Genomic DNA, 21,598 nt, shown 5'->3' on the forward strand with positions numbered 1-21,598 from the left:
TTAGGTCTTGCGCTGCCGCTTAGAACCTCTCGTAGGACTATTCATGTCGTCTCGTTGAATCTCTTCTGTGCCGGTCGGGCTCAGCGTGTCATTTCTCTTCTGCTGCTGGTCCGCGGCGGCGGCGACGGCCGCATCAGCGTCCAAGTTGAAGTTGAAGTCACTGCCGTCGTCGAAGCCATTATCGTGAAGAAAGGCGTCGCTGTTGAAGTACTGATCTAGGTCCACGTTGGGTGCCGCGTCAAAGAAGCTCTCCGACCCATCCAGCCCGGGGATGCGGCCCGACGGGCTCAGCGGGCCCAGGAGCTCGCCCAGCTCGCTAATCTTGGCGTCCTGGTCATTTTGCAGACGCTGCAGACGCAGCAGCTCCTCTTGGTTGGCGTTGATGTGGCTCAGCGACGGCGCCGCCATCACGGGCGATCGCATAATCGGCGACAGAGACGGCGGCGACGGCTTAGCGGTGGTATCGGGCTGCGACGTGCTGCTGTGCGGCGGCGCGGAAGAGCCCGGTATCGCTGCTGACCCGGGCGAGGACTGACCGGCCATGAAGTTGACGAGCTGGCTGCGCTGATCGTTATTCAGCGTGTTAGGCGCGTTGGCTACGAGCTCGGCCGCCGCTGGATCCAGCGCTGTCGGCGTGCTACTAGCATTGTGGTCGTTGATGATTCTCATCATCCGCTCCTGCGGGTTGATCTCGAGTTCTTGACGCAGAGAAGGCGGTGTGTCATTGTCAAGCAGCTCCGTAACATGGCCCATTTCAGGATTTTGTATACTGCTGGACTGGTAGTTGGACACAGACGGCGACCGGCTCTGCTGAGCAGGAACCTGCTGGCCAGGAATGGGCGGCAGCAGGCCTCTCGTGCGCTTGACCATGGTACCAGCGTGTGGGGTTGCTGGATCCATCTGTGTTTGGAAGAAGTCGCTGAGGTTCACCACGCTACCGTGTCCCTGCTGGCCCTGGTTTGTCAACATGCTTGATACGATGTCGTTGACGTTGGAGGAGCCGTTTTGGTCTTCAAGCGTCTTACGGAAGACATTGGCGAGGAAGTTGAGGATGGCATTGATGGAGTTTTGGTGTCGGTTGTGCTGGTTCTGGAATACGAGCGCCTGGTTGTAGAGCTCATTGTTGTTCTGCTGCAGGGCGTTGATAGCGCCACGAATGAGTTTCTGTTGCTCATGCACCTTGTGGAGCTCTTCACGTATCGCAGCGATTTCCTTTTTGGGTGGCGCGGCACTTTCAGCGGACGGCAATGTGCGACCAGCGGGTGCATTGGTGTTGCTCGGGCCCGGCTGGTTGGTGGCCTCCTCGTTGACAGCCTCGTCGTCGCTACCTGCTTGCCCGGACGCACTTTTAGCAGTTGCTTCTTTCTTGCCCTTTGGCTTGTTGATGAGCCATAACAAGTTAGGATGTCCTCTTCGGAAGTATGAGTTCTTGTATTCGCTGGGGCTCTTATTCTTTCTCTCGCTGGCGCGCATTGAATTGTCAGACAGGCCAACGCATTTGTGAAATCCGTACATGTTTAGTTGTCGAACAAAAGAGGCGTAGTTGTTGTGTTTAAATAGCTCGGGAATCAATGTCTTGGCAAACTCATCCTCATCCAGCACGATGAATGAATCGCCCCTCTCCGACCAGCGGATAAGGTCTTCGTTTTTGCGCTCCTCCAAGAAGCTGTGTCTATGGCGTTAGGGATGTGTCGTAAGACAAGGACATGGACAATTGTAACCAACCTGCTAAGCTTCTGGACAAACGGCGGTATCTGTTTTCGCTTCGTCTGCGCGTCCCGTTTCGCCTTGGCTGCCAGCTCTTCCAGCTTCTCCACGCTCTCTTCCTCCGGGTTTCCTTCGCCATTGCCTTGTTGCACGAGTGTTCCATCGATGTCTGAAAAGCCGGCCCAAGGATCTGCGTTCGGATTATATCCACCGCGTGGATTCGTTGGTAAGAGGGATTGGCTCAGACGGCGTCGTGCCACAGCGTTTGATGGTCCCGGAACAGGCTGTTGAAATTGGCCGGTGTTGGGAATCATGTATGGATTTGTGCCATAGGCGTTATTCTCCAGAAAGGAAGAGGCGTCAGCCGCGCCGTTCCAGCGCGTCATCGCATCGGACATGTTGTCGGTTGGGATTGGCGGCGGCACGTTTTGCTGCTGGACGGGCACAGCCGGCGACATGCCAGGTGCCATGCGCTTTCGGGAGTTTGGTGCAGACATTGCGCGTTCCAGGAGAGAATGATGACGACTAGAGAAACTGTGAAAGCGTGGTTCGAAGCTGACGATATCGCGGCGTTTTCTGCAAGGTCGATATGTTGCGTCGCGTTGTAGGATAGCTAAGCGAGCAGATGATACGATTATGATTCGGATCACGAATTGGCGGATATTTCGGAGTGTATGTAAAGCCTCGCGATTCTAGCGATTGGAGGCAAGAACTCGTTGGGCGCGCCGCAAACAGGGCTAGACCAACTTGACGCTTCTCGAGAGGCGGCGTACGCGAGGAAACCAAGCGGCAAAGGACACACAGAAGACGCGGAGCTATATTAGCCAGTCCAACCTGGAGCGAGCTGGTGCTGAGGCAGTGGAAGGCGCGGTCAAGCTCCGCCAGATTTTATCGTCACAGTCGAGGTCCGTCGGGGATCCGCTTTGGCAACTTTTCGCAGATCTGTCTCCGCGGTCGCAAGAAAAGGGGAGCAAATTTGGAGGCTGGTCGTGGTAGAAATCTGCCGCAAAACAGGGTGGTCAGTTTCTCAAATGAGAAAAAAGGTAAAATACTTGATCGCTGGGTGCCCCGTCTCCTCCAGAAGCTGGTGGTAACGATTTCAAGTTGACAATGCAGAGCCAGATTGAACCAAAATACACCACCAAGGTAATGGCGCTAAGATGGACACTCGGCCCCAGATCTGGCCAATCATGGCGGCTACAGATAAGTTCCGATACGCAAAAAATGAGTTGCATTGCGCTGACACGTGACATTTGGCGGGGCGAACTTCCACCTACCTACACAGGCTGTATTACTTTAGGTAGAGGTAGGTTTGTTGCTGCGACCTGGGCCGGCGCATTCTAGCTTGGGAAAAAAGTCATTTTATTGTTAGTTTTTATTGTTTGGATGCGGATCGAAATGGAGGTGTCTGGAGTGAATCCACTTACCTGAGCGTTGTGACCGAGCATTAAACTCGACCACTAGGTACCCAGCGGATAGGCTTGTCAGGCTAGGTACCTAGGTACATAGGGGTACCTGATATGTAGGTACATAGGTCGCAAGATCCCGCACAGCCCTTCCATCAAACTGTGACGAAGACGAAGGTACCTTAGTACCTAGGTAGATAGTATCTCTAATGTCATCCAACCGAAATATCTAGGCTACAGCTCTGTATCAACATATGATACTTTTACCTCTCTTGCAATGGTTGTCTTCTCTAATTTCTTCTATGTCTACTTTCGTTCATCTACATTTTCACCATCATCTGCATGGCAGACCAAACCAAGTAAAATTCAAAAAAGGGTAGCAATTGTATCCGTACATGCTCTCTGGTTATTTTGCACCACGGCCTGCCAACGATGCTGCCTGTGACATTCGAGCATTTCTGGCCTGGTCCCGCCGTTGATCCCACTGCCGCCCCGATCCCCCGGATCGAGCGTCTCTCTTTGCCCGTTTCTCTGCACGCATGGACTGCTCTTTGCTTCGAGGATCAATGACCACGAGTTCTTCCTCGCCCTTTTTACGGTTTCTCAGGTCTTTGCCAAGTTTATCGGCGGCGAAGGACAGCTGGTGTGACATCCAGCCCTCGTCATCACTCTCTTCCTTTTCCTGCTTGTCCCACGAGGTACAGCTTTGACAGTTTGCGATGAAGTGTAAATCGCAAAGTCCCGCCTCGTCGTCTTCGCCGGTCTGGTCCTGCTTCACTTCACCATCGTCCTCGTCACCGCCCGCGGTAAGCTCCTTTCCAGGTGCCGCTTTGTCAAGTCGAGATTGAAAACCCTTGAGAAATTTTATGGTAGCCTGGTCATCGGAGGATATGGCACTAGCGCCGCCCGCTCGCCTTTTGCGTGCTCCTCGAATAGAATTCTCTGGAATCATTGACTCTAGGGTCGATTTCTTTCGAGGCTCGTCGTCCGTGGCGCTGTGGATGGTTCTTCTCATGGAAGCTTTAAGCGCGGCCATCTCTTCATTGGCTATTTGTAGGGCAGTCTTTTTGGGTGCATCTGGATATTCCTCCGCCGTATTATCATCGATTTGTTCTCTTCTAGGTGGCGCTTCTGTTTCCGCGGGCTGTGCTGCTACTCCTATTGTCTGGGCCTCCGCACCGTCATCACTGGTTTTCGGTGTGTTTGTCTTTTCCTTCCTGGCTGCTTTTGATGTCGATTTTTCCTTGGGCGGTCCGTCGGCCGAACCGTCGTCCATAACTATGCGCGTGTCAAATTTTGCCTTTTTTGGCAGCGAGGGAACTTCGTCGTCGCCCTCGTCGTCGCCGAAACTGAGAAGCTGCTTTCCAGCCTTGCGCTTCTTCTTCTTTTCCTTTTCTGCAGGCCTCTTCTCTGTATGCGCAGCTATACGTGTACGCTTCTCCATGTCCTCGAACGGGTTGACCAGGATCTCAATGCGCTCAATCTTGACCGCATACATGGGCCGATCTGTGCCCTCTTCCACCTCAGATTCCCCAATTTTGGCTAGGTTGTATATTGTATCGCCGGCAACGCGGCCAAATAGGGTATTCTTGCCATTTAGTTCGTCGGTCTTGTCGAGTGTGAAGAAGAATTGGCTTCCATTCGTATCGACGTGGCCCTCGTTCGCCATCGCTAGTAGCCCGCGTCTGTTGAACTTGAGGCGTGAGTGGAATTCGTCCCTAAAGTTGATGCCCGTCGGTCCAGCATTCTTGCCGTGACGCTGGTCCATTGGCCATGGGTCCAGGTCGCCGCCGAATGCGCCGCCGTCGTATATAGATTCGCCGCCATTTCCAGTGCCAGTTGGGTCACCTCCTTGTAAGATGAAGTTCGGTACCAAGCGGTGGAATATCGTGCCGTCGTAGTAGCCGTCGAGACTGAGCTGAAGAAAGTTGCGACAGGTCAGTGGCGTCTGCTTCGCGAACAGCTCGACGAGAATCTCGCCAAGCGTGGTATGGATAACAGCAGACGCCGTGGGTTGAGGCTCAAGGTTATAGATAGCCGACATAATGGAGTCTGCCGTACTCGACACGCGTTTATCGCTGATGTGTTTTCGTTGCGGTTGCAAAAGCTCCTAGACAGTTGCCAAAAGTCTGAGCTCCAAATTTTGGCCTCCAGGCTGGCGCCCCACAAAGGATGGCATGAGCCAGCAACGCTCTAGATACATGAATCGCTTGAACTGCGATCTAAATTCTTGGCCAAAATACCCTATTCGAGTAACTGGCTACTGATTTGTACAGCAATCAAGTTCAAAGAATCCTATAATGGTTAGGTCTTTTGAGTGTAGGCATCAGCATTGACAAACGACACTGAAACGCGTCGAACGCGTTCGCACCCACGATACAGTGCTCATCAGACGAACCACCACGCACCACAATGAGCCGACAAATTGAGTTGGCGCTGATATCTTTGATGCCGTCATATGTCAAAGATATTCCACCGTTACTTGTGGAACTCGCAAGCTCTCTACTTGCGCAATCACGGAACCAAGCAAGCACTCTCAAAGCAGAAGAGGAGATTGCTCGTCTCTATGCATGCGCGAACATTGCATGCGAGCGCTTAAAGATACAGCTTGATCTACCGCCTATTGAGCCTCGACCTCCTGTGCAACCTAGGATATATAAACGACTCTATTCTCACCTCGACAATATTTTGCCTTCTACTACCAGTGGCGCGCGGCGCAGTTCGGGCCGTGTTCGCACAAAAGTTTCCAAGTTTGGTGCGGAGGAAAGCACTGCCAATTCGTCACCGCAACCTCTACTATCCAGTGCAACATCCTCAAAAGACCAGAGTTTAAACCAATTTCGCAAAAATCCAACGTCTGTGGGTAAAAAGGCAGCAGGCGTGACCAACGATGAGAGCGAGAGGACAGGATTGCCACCCTGGGTCGCACCCGTGATACGATTCTTCTCCGTTGAGACTGGAAGCAAGAAACTTGCGCCCACAATGCTGGCAGGAACTGAATCGATATTGTTTCCTGGAGGCCAAAAGATGGAAGACGAATGGGCGAACGGTCAGACCACAGAAGTGTTGGCTGCTGTTCTATACCATGTCACTATAAGATTTCAGGCCGTAACAAGCGGTGTCCTTGTTGACAGCGATGGCTGCGCCCTGATCCGAAAGGAGATCCTGGGGATCCTCGGCAAAGCACGCAAGGAAGTTGTCTTTGTCGGCGCCGAAGACGCCGGAGCGTGGGATGGGTGGGCCACGGTCAAAGTAAAAGACTTTGATGCCGTGGTGGAAACGGCGAGAGAGAAAGGATGGTTGGATAGCGATTGGTACAGAGGCATTGACGATGTGGTCCGGAATATCGGCGACGGCGATGTGAATATGGACGATGGAGATGAAGGCGCCCCAGAAGGTAGTGGCAGACGCGCCGACACAATGTTCCAGGATCGGTATGATTTTCTGAGTGAGAGTCGAAGGGCTGATTATAAAACGTGGAAGGAGACTCAACTGGCCAGGATCGACAAGCTACTGATGGAGCAGGGCGCCATGGAGATTGACGCGCAGTAGTGTTTGAAGAGTCGAATAAGAATATTAACTCGACCAATCTGACCTAACCATAGACCCCACGATATTGCTGCATGTGATGAAGACAGCATGTATTTATGACAAAACGCGGCAATGGTTGAATGGTTGAATGGTTGAATTCCTAGTGGTCGCTCGTGTGGTTTGAACAGATCCTAGATACTAATATGAACTATGTACATGCCGGTGCCCCTAAGCCATCTTTCCAAGGACAAATGGGTGGCCGGCACTCAGCCCGCCGTCAACAGCCCAGGCCTGGCCATTTACGTAACTGGATTCGTCGCTTCCCAAAAAGAGAGCAACACGCGCTACCTCGTCGGCATGAGCCCCGCGCCTCAGCGGGTTGATCTGTCCAATCTTCTTCTCGGTTCCGCGGGCACGGGCCGACTCATATACAGGCGCGGTCATACCGGTTTCAATAATGCCCGGGCAGATGGCATTGATACGGATGTTGGTGCCGGTCAGCTGGTAGGCGATTGTCTGGGCAGCGTTGATGACGGCCGCCTTGGAGGCCGCGTAGGGAGTGGTGCCCGCGTTGGATCGGATACCTGCGACGGAAGCCGTAGCAATAATGCTGCCATTCGACTCGGGCTTCTCTGCTGATGTCTTTTGCATGGCCGGGGCGGCATGCTTTGCAGCGGCCACGACACTAAAGGCTGGATCAGTATCAGCCTCATTGTAGAAGCGGATCAGACATTATCGCACCTCCAAGAGTTTGTTCTCATGACCTCCATGTAGTCCTGCTCTGTGTAGTCGGTAAACATGCCATACTTGCCAATGATGCCGGCGTTGGCAAAGAAGATGTCCAAGCGCTTGTACTGGGCTAGAGCGTCGTCGACGACGGCCTTGACCTTGTCTTCATCACCAGCATCGAATTGGCGAACATGAACATCCACAGAAGGGTAAGCCGCGCTGAGTTGCTTTTTGTGGCTCTCTAGGTGAGTGTCGTCAAAATCGCAAATGTAAATGGCTCTGGCGCCACTCTCGGCATACTGGTGAGCAGTGGCGCGGCCGATACCCATGGGCGAATTGGCGCCTTGGATGAAGCATTCGTTGTTAATAACAGTATATTATACTGCAATACTCCTGTGAAATTACGCTTACCTGTGATGATGGCGACTTTACCTTGGAGGCGAAGTTCGTTAGAGGGGCCAGCTTTGCGCTGGATGGGAGGCAGGCCAAGCTGCTTGCCCAAGGCCTCAATGCGGTCTCGTGCTTGATCTGCCATTGCGATTGAGTGTGAATCAGTAAGACGTCAGTGTCACAATTCGATGCAAATGCGAGTTCGGTCTTTTAAATCGCGGTGATGCTGGGCGTGAAAGGGGTCAATCATCATCAGATTGAATGGGCCGCAAAGTCCGAACCTGACCTGCCGAGGTCCAGGCCGAGCCAGATCTTGGGGTAATTGGACGACTGGCGCGCTAGCAGCGACCATCGGTTCACTGTGGAAGATCCATTGTTTGGGCAGTACATGAGCTGATAGGAGATGGTGGTATTGATATATGTTTTGTTGATATGAGAAAATAAATATAGACATGTGAAAAGAAACATTCGCTTCTAGAACTCGGGGAAAAAATGACCATCCAGGCCCTAGAATCGGGGACAACAGGTGATGCCTGTCGGGAGACATACTGGCAAACCCCAGGTGTCTCGTCAGTAACAGGTACTATAACGCCCCGCCCCGAACGGACATTTCGGTCTTTGGGCCGACCTGCCGGCAGCACTGCACGCGAATGTCTATGGCCGTCAAAGGACTGAATGGACCAAGAAGGTGATTCAAATAATCGGCAACTAACTATTCCTTTTTTTCAGGATGATAAAACGGACAGGGGAAAGGCAAAGTCAGGGGAACCAATTAATGGCCCCGTTACAGAGTGCTTTGAAGGGGATAGGACCCTGAATCCACTCATCCACTCAGCATGCGTTGCCGTTTGCTTCCTTCAACAACACAAAACAGAACTTACTTCGCTGTGCACGTTCGCTTTGCCATGCTCTCGCCAATCACCTATACATCGGTTTCATCATGCTTCCAATGCCAAATCGCTCGCATCTGGGCCTGCCGTTCCGCCAGAGGCTTTCGGCGCGCCCGCCGATTGCAATGACACCCAACTTCGACTGCCGCGCAACGTAACCTTGCTCTTACCTACAAATTACCCTCAGTTCCATGACGAAAGACAAAGCAAGTCTAATCAAAGGCGGCGACGTTGATCAAGGGCTCGGCTTAGCAAGGCAGTGCGCATTCTCCTTCCACCAGCAAGGGCGGCTTGGCGTTATGTCGGTTAACCAGCAAGCAGCAAGGGCGGCGTCGCTATAACTAGGTAGTCAGCCGGATGCACTCGCAGCATAGTCCCCCGTATTGGCTCAGCTCGACAAGACGGAGCGGTATACCCACCGGCACTCAGTTTGCACTCGCCACGTCATGCCGTGAAACAATGTTCCAAGCCAGAACGCTTCTGGCCGGTCAGCGTGGCCAGAACAGACGACGCACGCATGCCCCGACTTTATCGAGAATCGAGTTTTAGCCTGTCGACATGTTTGCTGTGCGCAGACAGTTACCCAACCTTGCCAGCTCTTGCGCAAAGCAAACAATGAATGAGCAGCAAGTTTGTGTTATGTATTACCCTTCCAAATATCCAAATATGTATGGGTGGAGGATGCCTGAAGATCCGCAACGGTTTGGTCATCGTCCGCCACCAACCAACGTACTGACGGCGGCGACAGGCCTCCCGCTACGTGATGCTGTCAAATACGAGGCAGAGAATATGATTCGCCATGATTCAAATTTCTTTCTGGAAGACAAATCCTTAATACCCTACCCACCGAAAAAAGGCTGGCAACTCGAAGCCCGACAGCAACTCCCAATCTATCTATCCTGCAGGAGTGTCATCATCCCATGTTTCGCAAGTGGACCCCGTCACACACCATCCTCTCACTCGTCTTGTAAGAGGTGTGTGAGAAATGCGCCAATTGTCATGGCAATTGAGCCATTGGCAGGCAGCAAATAAAAATTCAGGGGCTGTTTTATAGCCCAGAGGGAAATAACATCTTTCGCCGAGTATGCCTCCTCACGCCGCCCTCAGTGTACCATTCGTTCACTCGCGTCCAGATTCGATCAACGCAAAGCGGACCGAACAATGTCGCCGAGACAGTCAAGATGCCAAGTGTAATACCGCTTGTCTAGACATTGGCCCTGGTTCTCATGAATGAACGAGAGGCTGCCGAGGGGCCATGTGGCCGGCTTGCAAGACATATGGGATGTGTCATGACCCCAGCCCGATTCTGCTGCGTCCGAGTAGCAGACTTCCGCTGTATTGTCCGCCCGCCTCCTCGGCACACATATATTTCGAGCCGTTGCACCCCTGCTTGCCTAGCTCCTGAAGTTTGGGAAACTTCGGACGGATACGTTACGCAGCAACTCGTAACAGCGGGCCATCCCCAAATTCTAACTTGGGGACAGTATGACGCGGTAGCGCCTTGCCCTCTCTTTCAAGGCTCCTCGTCTATCAATTCATGTTCCTCAAACACCACCACTTTAACAAACCTCTATTTCCAAAATCGCATACTTCCAGAACGCAATTCAGCACGCCACACGCACTCAGCTTCTCCTCCGGAGCTGAACCGTGCTCAAGCACTCTAAGCATTATTGCGCCTCTCTTTTGGGTTGGGTAGGAGGGTACTTTACAACGCCTCTTTTCTAATTCGGGGGACACAGACGAGAGTGCAGTCTCGACACGCAGTGCGACACCATAACCGAGCCAGCTCGTATCCTTCTTCCAATCGAATCCCTCTGCTGCCAGTTCATGAATGCAGAGGTCTAGCTTGTCTCTCACAAAGCCAACCATCCCCTCAGCCTTTGGTCAGCCTCACCGTCTATAATATTGCAACAGACCTCATGCCTTGCATTCGGCAATACGAGTTGGCTGCAACCTCTGTTGAAGACGGAACCTGCACAACATATACCTCAACCGCACCGAGCCAGCTATGGAAGCCTGCGTTGGAAGCAGATGGGGCGCCATCGCGGGTGATGTGCAAGATGCGCCAGGGTGCGTAAGAGGCTGCCGAGACAGCCTCCGACGGCTACTTGCACCGAGCGAAGAGACATACGATGTCGTCTGCAGAGTGCTTGCGCGACTCGACCAGCCACAAATAGAAGATTTGCTCATCGGGCTCTACTGCTGCGATGCGCAGTTATGCGGTGTTGACAATATTGCATTGCCTGGTTATGACCGTAAGCAAAGCCACCTTCCACTCACACTCCTCTTACTTTTCATACGATCACAACAAATGCCAGTTATACTAACCTACTTATATAGCGAACGTCGACCTTATAATCAACGTTTGTTCAAGGTAACCCGAAAATTTCTTTTCCATCGATATTATTGGTGCTGTGTTGCATACTGAAACAAGCAACAGTTTAGGTTATGAACCAATCCGAGATCCTGGTCCACCAGCAGTTACGCATACCTGCGTTAACACGCTTTTGCCCAGTAGTGATATATCTTGTTCAAGGACGACAATTTTGCCAACAAAAAGCTCTACTTGGTCAAGTTACCAGACGACGAGGCCATATTACACCACGTCGTCAACGAGGCCGTATTACACTACATCATCAACGACGCCGTATTACACTACATCAATAACGACAACGGACAATACCGCCTCGACGAGCGAGGAGAGCACATCATCGACGACAGACACGAGTATAGCGTCAACCACCACGCAGAGCGTAACTTCGACGACCGGTTCGTCAAGCGGTGGCACAACTACCAGTGCGGCTATGACGAGTACCAGCGGGACCAGCGCGGCACCACCCACAATATCCTCTCTCGAGGATCCGTGGCTTGGGGAGAATCTATCCGGGGGACCAAACGACGCAACGGGTGGCCTTTCCACCGCAGCAAAGATTATAATAGGGGCTGCGGTTGGCGGTGCGATTCTAGTGGCAATCATTGCTGTCCTGTGGCACTACCGGTATGGCAGAAAAGCCCGAGAGGCACAACCGCCGGCAGGAGACAGTCAACCAAGCCTGGTCCTTGTACCGCCAATCTCCCCCACTTCACCATTTTTGACTCCGTCACCGTCATATCTAGGTCGTGATGGAGTACCACTTACACCGCCGCCGAGACTTCAAGAGAGACGATTGCTCCCAACGGGGTCGACAGAGCAACTCATTGAGAGAGGCCCGTCACGCTTGCACCAGGGATTCCACCTTCCAACCGCATCAAGGTCAGGCATTGCTTCGCCATATGGTTCGACTGTTAGTCCCCCACTGGCTATGAACGCAGCTGCAGCGAGCGCTGCCCTCGCGGCGGACCGGACGCCACCGTCACCACATCGTGGGCGCAGCCCTTACCTCAGCCCGACACGAAGCCAATTTGCCTCGATTTCATATGCGTCGTCACTGGCTGACCCAGGGCCGCCTCCGAGTCGAGACCTCCCGAGTACACCATCCAGAACGGCAACAACGCAGTCTGGGGGGCCGTCGCGCGCAGATATATCTCCCAATGCGATCGGCGTGGCGCTGGCGTTTCCACCCCGAGAGGACAACATATCCACTCAAGTTAGCAGCGAGAGCGGGGTTCTACCGCATGAGGATAACGTATCCGCTCAAGTTAGCAACGAGAGCGGCGAGAGCTCTGAATCCAAGATCATGACGGGCCCTATGCGCGGGACGTGGGGGGATACTTGGGGGGGCAAGGGGGCCAGGGCCGAAGCGCCGCCGGCGCATCTGGCACCACAGACGCCGACGACGCGCACAAGTCGCAGTCCCATCCTCCAAGAGCAAGAGTTGGCGAGAATGGCAGGATCATACTGAACTGCAGCATCACGATGACTCTGGAGATTAGGCTCGGGCCAAGCACATGTATACATAACCAACACAGGGAGAAGCATATTGCACATATATAAAGCTAGATTAGGCGAAGCATGGGATACCACGGGGTTGACGGATATAAAATTAATTTCATTATATTCATTCAGGCATCTTGAGTACACCGGACTTGTCTTCAGCAGCCGCACAGTGTTCCACTCTAGACACTCAAACCCTTGAGCGAGCCCACCAGGTCCGTGATGCTGCTCTCCAGCGACCTCCACTGGATACCGAGCAGTTTGTTGGTCGCCGAATTGTCAATCTGAAAGAGCTTGTCCGCCGGCGGCGCCTCGCCGCCCTTGGCGCCGGGTCCGGGCAGCGCACTCCGCCTATCGGGGAAGTTCTTGTACACAATGTCGGCGACCTGCTTGTTGTCAAAGCGGCCGCCGACGACAAACAAGCGCTTGCCGGCGGCGGCGGGGGTCTCCAGGGCGCGAATATGCGCCGCAGCAACGTCGCGAACGTCGATCCACAGCACCATGGTGCCTGTCTCGGGGATGCCGCTGTCGCGCCACGCGCCGCGCAGCAGCGCGACGACGCGCTCGTTGGACGTGTTGATGGCGTCGGCGGTGGCGAGGTGGTGGGCGACGGGGCCGAAGACGAGCGGGGGGTTGACGGTGACGAGGTCAAACGGGGGCTTCTCGCGGCGGACAAAGTCCCAGGCAGCGCGCTCAGCGAGCGTCTTGCTCACGCGGTAGCCGGCCATTTTGTTCTCGGCGGCGTCGCGGGCCGTGTTGGGGTTCCACGACGCCTCCGTGTACACGGTGCCGTGGTCCCACGCCTTGTCGGGGTCGAGAATGGCCGCAAACGACGACGTGACGACGACGCGCGCGACGTGCGGCGCGTGCGCGCGGATGGCGCGCAGGATCCCCGTGGTGCCGTTGACGGCCGGGTCAATCACCTCGGCCTGCGCGTCGGTGAAGTTGTAGTGGAACGGCGACGCCGTGTGCAGCACGGCGCGCAGCTCGCTGCCGTGCGCGGCGAGAACGTCGTCAAAGGCCGTCGGCGAGGCAATGTCCCCGACGGGCACGGCGAGGAGCTGCCCCGAGGCGACGAGGTCCGGGTGTGCGCTGTGGATGGCGTCGGCCTTGGCTTGCGTGCGCACCGTGGTGATGACTTGGCGGCCGGCCTTGAGGAGGTCGGCGAGAATGTGCGCGGCGATGAAGCCGGAGCCGCCTGTGATGATTGGTTGTGTTAGAATGTTTTTCTCTCTCGGTATTGCCTACAACCGAGGTGAAGCCATCGCGAAGGGGCTAACGTACCAGTGAGTAGAATCTTTTCAGCTGCCATTGTGAAGCGTTTATTGCAAGAATCGGAGAGAATTAGAAAAAAAACGAAAGGTCTGGCAACGAGGCAATTGCGCCTTTTAATAAACGGGCATAAAGTCGGATTAGAAATACAAGCACCAGCTAACGCCGTCTGAAGTCTATCCCCTCCCCGGCCGGTGGTGTGCTATCGCCGCGCGCTCCCCCCCCGCCATAGGATAGGAAGAGTGGCTGACGTCAATCAAGGGTTCCATCGCGCATACCAATACAAGTCGTGACGTGAACTAGTTAGTTGATTAGTTCCGGGAAGGGGGGGGCGCTAGTTTGGCCCGGACGGGACGGGCATAGTACATGTCGTGGATTTGAAATGACGACGTTCCTGACGGCACCACAGAGGGCAACGTGCATCGTGCGATGATGGCCTTTTCAATTTCCTACACACAGGGTCTAGGAAAGTCGGAAAGGGCAAGAGACACAAACGGGGCCGAGACTTGTCGCTCTTGATTCCCGTCTTACCTGCCTTTCCGGGCATCATCAGGTCTCGCCGCCCGCCAGGTCAGGCCTCGAGGATAACAAAACCACAAGACCCTGTCCTGCCTTCGGCGGCTTCTCCGGGCGGGCCACAATGCCTGGTTCGTTTCCAGCCTCTTGCGGAAATATCTGCAAAGGGCACAGCCGGCCGTGGCCAGGGCCTGCTTCCCGTTCCAACCCGGCTTTGGCCGGAAAGTCCGAAATCGCGGGATGCGGCAGGGCCACGCTGCTGTAGATGTGATACTCGCGGCAAGTCAACTTGCTCTATTGTCATTATTATTCGAAACCTGATGGAAATGGTGTCTCACAACGGAGTATGGGTAGCCGCCAAGGTTCGACAGGTCATCTATCGCTTCCAGTCGCCATGTCACCATGCGTGTCAATAGCAATATTCGAATAATATAAAAAAATGAGTATGTGATCCTGCTGGATGTAGTGGTGGTGATATCTTTTTTGGCTGATTTTGTTTGTGGTGCAATCCGTAATGTACAAGAAAAAAACAGCGCTTATTCGCTGCACGATGCTTCCAAAGTCCTTGGCCCTGTCTATGAATTCGAATGATGCTCCCCTTCAACAAACAAAACTGAACCAACCCCCTTCCCCCTCAACCTCGTTATTTTTTCTTCTCCAAATTTACAGTACTTCACTGCCCCTGAGGCTATGCAATAATGGATCCAAGTGCAACGTTGCTGGGCAGGACAAAAGCAAAGATTCTTCTCCGTGCTTCATCATTCTGCGGGAGCCGGAGGAGCCGGCGATTCAGGTTCGGGATGGGACACACCGCCCAGCCCCGGAGGCGTGGGAGGCTCAGCCGGCACCGGAATGAGCATTGGCCCGCGGGCGAGAACCGGTCGGTTAGGTAAAGGCTGACCACGAATGACAATCTCCACCTCGTCCTTATCCAATGTCTCATACTTGACCAGTGCCTGCGCGAGGAGGTCCAGTTCTTTGCGCTTCTCCGTCAATAGTTTGCGCACATCCTCATACGACTTCTTTAGGCTCTTTTGCACCTCCGCCTCGATGATGGCTCTGGTTTCCGAACTTAGGTTCTCGTAGCGGCGTCCGTATTCCATGGGGCCGAGAACCGAGGACATGCCAAACTGCGCGACCATCATGAAACCCAAGTCTGTAGCGCGCTCCAGATCCTATCGCCACATTAGTGTACATATTTGGAGTTTGTAGTCGGGGACAAACTTACATTGGACACTCCCGAGGTGACCCTATCGTCGCCGTATCGCATCTCTTCGGCCATCTTGCCACCGAGAAGTACGCGAATATTGGCAGTGTATTCGGCGGCCGTGGTGGAGTACTTGTCCATGGCCGGGACGTGCGCCGTGTGACCGAGTGATCCACCCTTGGGCAGAATCGTCACCTTGTAGAGTTTGCTATCACTTTCCTTGTCAAAGAGTTGAACAAGTGCGTGGCCAGCCTCGTGATAAGCAGTCATCTCCTTTTCCTTTTCCGAAATGACCATCGACTTCTTGTCAGCACCCATGCTCACGCGATCGAATGCCCACTCAAGATCGCCCCTCGAAATGACGCTGGCTTTGGCGCGACTAGCATGCAGCGCAGCAAAGTTGAGCATATTTTCTAGCTCGGCACCAGAGCGACCAGGAGAGCGAGCAGCGACAGCCTTGAGATCGACATCTTGCGCCAGCTTAATCTTCTTCGCGTGATGTTCCAGAATGGCAATGCGGCCGCGCACGTCAGGAAGACCAACGTCAATGTGGCGGTCAAATCGTCCCGGTCGGGTGAGAGCCTTGTCGAGCAGCTTGGGCAAGTTGGTGGCAGCCATGATGATAATCTTGGTATCTTGATCAAATCCATCCAGCTCGGTCAGGAGCTGGTTCAGTGTCTGCTTGGAATGGGCCTGGTCGCGAGGGTTACGCTTTCCACCGACAGCATCCAGCTCGTCAATGAAGATGATGGCAGGTGACTTGGCCTTGGCGGCGGCAAAGAGCTCGCGAACACGCTTCGCACCGACACCGACATAAATCTCGTCAAATTCGGATCCAGACATGTAGAAGAATGGCACGCCCGCTTCGCCGGCCACGGCTCTGGCGAGCAGAGTCTTGCCAGTACCGGGCGGGCCAACAAGAAGAACGCCCTTGGGAAGTTTGGCGCCGAGGTCCGAGAACTTTTCAGGGTTCTTGAGAAATTCGACCACTTCCAAAAGTTCCTCCTTGGCCTCGTCGCATCCGTGGACATCGCTGAATCGAGTGTTTTGGTTCTCGGCCTTGACTTCGGAGTCAGTCTTGCCACCCCCGCGGCGGAAGGAGCTGAGGAACTCGATGAGAATCGTGACGGCCACGAAGCACAGGTAGGTTACCAGAATAAACGTCGCAAAGAACCGAACCCAACGGAAGATGAACATGCGCGTCGTCTCTTGAACCACGACATGAATCGGCTCGGCCTTGCCGCCCGCAGTGGCGCTGCCAAGACCGGCATGGCCAACGGCGGCGCTGGCAATGGCGGCATCGGAGCCACCATATCCGAGACGGCCCAAGGCGACGCCCGACGCGATCCCCGACGTGGCGTTGGTACCCGCGTTGAGGGCCGCCAGCGCCTTTCTGTAGGCGTCCTCGGTGGCCGGATTGGTGCCGAAGCGGCCGGACTGGTAGCGCTCGACGAGGATGCCGGGCATGTTGGCGCGCAGGAGGAGCTGGTACAGGGCGTTTTGCGCGTTGGCATTGCCGGGGTTGCGATTGGCCGACTCTTCTGCGCTGGCGAGCTGGTTGCGGGAGATGCCGCTGGATGAGGTGCCAAAGAGCCTCGTAGTCGTCCGAGGTCGGAGGGCGGTCGCAGTCAGGGCGTACTGTCGGTAGGAAAAGGGCGCGAGCGCAAGTCGTGATTGCGGCTGCGTGAATGTGCGTCGGGCCAGAATTGGCGTGTAGAAGCGCATCGATGCAGCTGGCTGCGCGACAGCACGCAGTCCTAGTCGGGATAGCGACGCCGCGGCTCGGAGATCAGCCATGGCTGCGAGAATGCGAAAACAGCGGCGGATGATTTGTATCAGTGGCTCTCGATAGAATGGTCGTTCGCTGTTCAAACTGGGTCGTGCGCTTGGATGCGTTCGATCGCCGTCGGATCTGGGGAGCCTGTTGAACGCTCGTGATCAAAAACCCCTGCGTCCAGTGTGCCGTGTGGCGCTGGTAGGCGTACGCCGAGGAATTGAAATAAAGGTTTGCAAGAGCCACTATCTAGCTGCATGCATCGTAGGTAATTCAATGAGCCCAGCGAGTATGATGCGGCGTGGCTTGTGGCCTGATGCGAGGACAAGTTTGGCATGCGACTTTGCCCCAACATGTTCCGACAAGGCGAATCGCCAAACGGGGTTCGCTGACGTTGCTGCTTAGTCATGCAGGCAAGGCCAGACAACTTGGCCCGGCTGTGTGCGGGTTTGCGCGCCCGCCAAATCACCTGACAGAAGCAGCTAGAAATAGAAACCCCAAATTCCAGTTCGGATGTCGGAACAAGCCCAGCAGCGCTCATCACGGATGCACCACGCCGAATCGCTGGGACGGATGCGGATGCGGTGAGAATAAAAAAAAACGACCAATGGACGCTGACCGAGCTGGATGCTGCGGAGATTCGAAATTGGACTGTCCCTTCATTCACCGAAAAACCCAACATCATCTCATCCTGCACGCATCATACCACGGGTCGCACCGATGCTCTCAGGTTCAATTTTATTTGGATTCCCTACGGATACAGGCACCCCTTCGGCAGTGTCATTGCCTACCTATATCTGATGGGGTATTATGCTCATCCTCGTGCGCCGCCGCGCCAAGCAAACTCATCTTCGGCGTAGCAGAACGGTCCCAATTTTCGGCCATCAGGAACAAGGCACGCAAGGGTACCTGTATTTTTGCTCGCTTGCAATATCGTGTCGATTACAGGCCTAGGTGAGACAAGAAAAGAATACGTCCAGAAGTGTGGAAATAGCCAAGGCCTAGAGGGAAAAAAACCCCCAAGGCAGTAATTTTACCTAGTCGGTGTTTTTCGTTGCCGAAGTGGTTCAGTAGAGTCATGTCTCACATAGAAAGGGGGACTGCCTGGGTAACTTATTTTTTCTCGCCCAAGGCACAGCTTGCTGCATCATACCGTATTTTTAGGGAGCGGGGAAAGGCGGCGCATGCAAGTATTTTTGTGATGTATCAGAATCATTTTTTTTTCTTGTACAGACTACCAGTATGAGGTTTTGCAAGAAGCAAATACTGGGAAGAAAAAGTAAGCCCAAAAGCTACCGTGGAGCCGTTGGAGTAGTATTAGTGTTGCTCTCTTGGGTAGGTCGGAAGAGTCAAAAGAAAGGATGAAAAAGGCGACTTTGACAAAAGCAAAACAGGCACCATCCAAAGAAAGCAACAGAAAAGAAAAGAAAAAAAAAAGAGTTGGGACCAAAAGACTTGAAATTGCTCATCAGCTGCGCAAAAAGGTATCAATTAAAACTGGCAAGTAATCCTGCTTCTCATTATAGAGTCCACCTGTAACCATGATCCAAAAAAAAGTAATAAATATTAAAGATAAACACAATGTACAAATAATGTTCTCAACCTCCCAACCATGGGGCACTGCGTCGTGGTGCTGTAAAACCCGTTCCCAACCTCTTGGTATCTCGTCCAACCATATTAATGTGTGTTCGTATCGTTCGTAAGGATATATTTCTTCGACCCAATCCATATACAGTATTAATATATAGCTCTATTGTATTGTTGTACAAGAGCGATCCTCGCCACAGACCACTCGAGGGTGCCAAAGATGGATGTCGCAATTAGATGGCTGCGATGCGGCTGCTGGGCAGCTGCATGGACGGGTCATCGAACTCGATCTTGGGGCCGCCGTAGAGGTCGTAGATGCCGGATCCGTAGGCAGGCAGCTGGCCGATGGTGGCGACCTCGACCGGCGCCTGGTACTGGTACCACTGCTCCGTCTCGGGCTGAGGGGACGGGTAGTGCCCGGCAGGGGCCTGGGTCTGCGGCGGCATCTGCTGCGTGTACTGGATCATGGGCTGCTGCTCGACGGCGGCGGCGTTGTGCATGGCGTACTGGCTTTCTTGCGAGGCGTGCGTGTAGAGGCCGTCGCGGATGGTCGGGCTCTGGCCGGCGACGGGGGAGAAGCCGGGGCTGCTGGTGATGGGCGTCGTCATGCCCTGTGTGGTGTAGGCCATCTCGACGACGCTGCTCGGGCGCTCGCTCTGGCCGCGAGGGACCTGGAAGGAGGGGTGGATGTTGGTGTTCATGGTGGCGACGCCTGGGTTGCCCTGCTCGACGACGTAAAAGGGCTGCTGGATAGACTGGCTGCGCTGGAGCATGACGGGGTGCTGCTGGACCGAGTACCCGGCGGCGGCGACGTTTTGCATGTTGTACTGGTGCATCTGCTGGTTAAAGTCGGGGAAGGACGCAGCGCGGTGCATGACGTGGTGGCCATGGGGCAGGGCCTGACCGGGCACAATGTGGGAAACGGGCCAGGACATGGCTGTCTGGGTAGGAGTAGGAGGCGACTCGCCCATGTCCGAGTCGGAGGAGCAGTCGTCCATGACTTCGTTGGGGTGGAGGCCGCGCTGGTGAGAGCGGCGCTGGTGCTTGACCATGGTGGTCTTGCGGCAGAAGCTCTTGATGCAGCCGTCGTGGGCGCATTTGTAGGGGCGCTTGCCGGTGTGAATGCGGCGATGGCGGGCGAGAGAGGAAGACTGAGGATATGTTAGTGAGTGGATGTGTGTGCGAAGAGACGGGTGCGTCGTACGTCAGAGAAGCGCTTGCCGCAACCCATGTGTTGGCACTGGTGAGGCTTCTCGCCAGTGTGAGTTCGGATGTGAACAGTCAGGGCGCTGCGCTGGATGAAGCTCTTGCCACAGCCGGGAATAGAGCAGGAGTAGGGGCGCTCGTTGGTGTGAATCCTGTAGTGGCGCTGAAGATCCGACTTGCGGTTGAAGCTCTGTTGAGGAATCATGGTTAGCCATGGGGAGGAGGAAGGGTTGGGCATTGAGGATGAAGCTCACCTTGCTGCACGAGTCCCAGTCACACTGGAACGGGCGAGTGGCAGGCTCATATTCAACGAGTTCGAGAAGCTCCATTGTGGATGGTGATGAAGATGTCGATGAGACAGATGATGAATGGAGGTAGGGATGTGGCGGAAGGAGGAAGGGGGGGAGGGGGATGTCAATATATGTATGATATACAAGCCCAAGAAAAGGCAGTTGCTCGAAGCGATGACGGGTCTCAGCGGGAGGCGCGCCGGTGAATATATGTCGGAAAGGCAAAGGCAGCCGGGGTGTACAAGGTGTGGACCGGGTTCTGAATCAAGTGGGCTGTGACCGGGGGAGAGAAAGACAGGTACTGGCAGGCCCTGGCTTGGAGTGTGGTACAAAGCGAGCGAGGGTCTGTTGATTGTTGATTCTGGTCGGCTTCTGATTTTGGAGACGGGGCCAAGAAAGTGGGTGCGAGAGTTGTCGGCAAGCAAGGATGAAGGCTGGAGACGGGCGTGTGTGTCTGTAAGGACGGGTTGGCGGATGTTGATGGTCGAGTTGCAATTGGTGATGAGAGAAGCATTCAAAGGCTGGGCGAATGGCGTAGGATGAGAGAAGCGAAGAGTTCGAAGCCGGAGACTATGTTGATAGGGCGAGACAAGGCAAGAGGATGTTGTAGAGGATAATGATGTCTCGCAATATTGGTCAGGCCAAGAAGTAAAGTTCCTTGTCTGAGGCGAAGATGTTGTAGACAAGAGTCAGAGCCTGCTGAAGAAGTGAAGATGCAAGGAGGGAGGGATGAAGAGAGTGATTGATGGGAAACAAAAGAGAGGATTGTGACGAGAGGAAGCGAGGCTATATAGATGAATGGTAGGGGACCAAGAAGACGACGGGTCGGAAGAGAGGCAGAAGAAGCAACATGGGCTTGGGAAAGGAAATGTGGAGATGGAGTCGAGGCCAAAAGAGAAGATCGAGAGGTTGAGCTAGGGTAAAAGCAAAAAAAAAGAATTAATAAATAAAATGAATGAATAAAATAAAAGCCCAAAGGTTAAAGAAAAAGAAAGCAGGGTGCTTGGTCAAGGTACCAACACAGTGGGCAAGTCAGGTAGGCCGGGAGTGTGCCAAGAAGGCACAGCGTAGCGATGGAGCCACCGATACAGACGTCGTTGAGAGATGGACTAGTTTTTAGTGTGCAAGGGGAGAGAGGAGAAGCTACCGGGGGAGTGGAAAGAAGGGAGGGGGGGGTGTGTCTGTGTGTGTACTGGTGAGAGAGAGAGAGAGAGAGAGG

At 54.2% G+C, this 21,598-nt stretch overlaps 8 protein-coding genes across 8 annotated transcripts; 2 read left to right on the top strand and 6 right to left on the bottom strand.

The window, feature by feature from the left end:
- CCM_05142 (heat shock transcription factor Hsf1, putative) lies at positions 1 to 2,204 on the bottom strand (the record flags this gene model as incomplete). Its single annotated transcript, XM_006670287.1, has 2 exons — positions 1 to 1,672; positions 1,726 to 2,204. The coding sequence occupies 2 exons, from the start codon at positions 2,202 to 2,204 to the stop codon at positions 1 to 3; spliced, it is 2,151 nt and encodes a 716-aa protein (XP_006670350.1).
- A 1,315-nt stretch (positions 2,205 to 3,519) lies between these two features.
- On the bottom strand, positions 3,520 to 5,157 carry CCM_05143 (peptidyl-prolyl isomerase CWC27; the record flags this gene model as incomplete). The annotated part of the gene is made up of 1 exon (XM_006670288.1): positions 3,520 to 5,157. The coding sequence occupies one exon, from the start codon at positions 5,155 to 5,157 to the stop codon at positions 3,520 to 3,522; it is 1,638 nt and encodes a 545-aa protein (XP_006670351.1).
- A 368-nt stretch (positions 5,158 to 5,525) lies between these two features.
- Positions 5,526 to 6,665, top strand: CCM_05144 (Origin recognition complex, subunit 6; the record flags this gene model as incomplete). The annotated part of the gene is made up of 1 exon (XM_006670289.1): positions 5,526 to 6,665. One exon carries the CDS (start codon positions 5,526 to 5,528, stop codon positions 6,663 to 6,665), a length of 1,140 nt encoding a protein of 379 aa, XP_006670352.1.
- A 207-nt stretch (positions 6,666 to 6,872) lies between these two features.
- Positions 6,873 to 7,908, bottom strand: CCM_05145 (3-oxoacyl-(acyl-carrier-protein) reductase; the record flags this gene model as incomplete). Its single annotated transcript, XM_006670290.1, has 3 exons — positions 6,873 to 7,329; positions 7,386 to 7,716; positions 7,785 to 7,908. The coding sequence occupies 3 exons, from the start codon at positions 7,906 to 7,908 to the stop codon at positions 6,873 to 6,875; spliced, it is 912 nt and encodes a 303-aa protein (XP_006670353.1).
- Positions 7,909 to 10,661: 2,753 nt separating this feature from the next.
- On the top strand, positions 10,662 to 12,495 carry CCM_05146 (uncharacterized protein; the record flags this gene model as incomplete). Its single annotated transcript, XM_006670291.1, has 4 exons — positions 10,662 to 10,723; positions 10,799 to 10,908; positions 10,994 to 11,027; positions 11,094 to 12,495. The coding sequence occupies 4 exons, from the start codon at positions 10,662 to 10,664 to the stop codon at positions 12,493 to 12,495; spliced, it is 1,608 nt and encodes a 535-aa protein (XP_006670354.1).
- Positions 12,496 to 12,709: 214 nt separating this feature from the next.
- CCM_05147 (dihydroflavonol-4-reductase) lies at positions 12,710 to 13,839 on the bottom strand (the record flags this gene model as incomplete). The annotated part of the gene is made up of 2 exons (XM_006670292.1): positions 12,710 to 13,725; positions 13,812 to 13,839. The coding sequence occupies 2 exons, from the start codon at positions 13,837 to 13,839 to the stop codon at positions 12,710 to 12,712; spliced, it is 1,044 nt and encodes a 347-aa protein (XP_006670355.1).
- Positions 13,840 to 15,073: 1,234 nt separating this feature from the next.
- Positions 15,074 to 17,319, bottom strand: CCM_05148 (intermembrane space AAA protease IAP-1; the record flags this gene model as incomplete). Its single annotated transcript, XM_006670293.1, has 3 exons — positions 15,074 to 15,490; positions 15,544 to 17,095; positions 17,162 to 17,319. 3 exons carry the CDS (start codon positions 17,317 to 17,319, stop codon positions 15,074 to 15,076), a joined length of 2,127 nt encoding a protein of 708 aa, XP_006670356.1.
- A 1,797-nt stretch (positions 17,320 to 19,116) lies between these two features.
- CCM_05149 (C2H2 finger domain protein, putative) lies at positions 19,117 to 20,418 on the bottom strand (the record flags this gene model as incomplete). Its single annotated transcript, XM_006670294.1, has 3 exons — positions 19,117 to 20,034; positions 20,088 to 20,279; positions 20,344 to 20,418. The coding sequence occupies 3 exons, from the start codon at positions 20,416 to 20,418 to the stop codon at positions 19,117 to 19,119; spliced, it is 1,185 nt and encodes a 394-aa protein (XP_006670357.1).
- Between the last annotated feature and the right edge of the window lie 1,180 nt (positions 20,419 to 21,598).

Source organism: Cordyceps militaris (assembly GCF_000225605.1).
Source record: "Cordyceps militaris CM01 unplaced genomic scaffold CCM_S00004, whole genome shotgun sequence".
Taxonomy (NCBI): domain Eukaryota; kingdom Fungi; phylum Ascomycota; class Sordariomycetes; order Hypocreales; family Cordycipitaceae; genus Cordyceps; species Cordyceps militaris.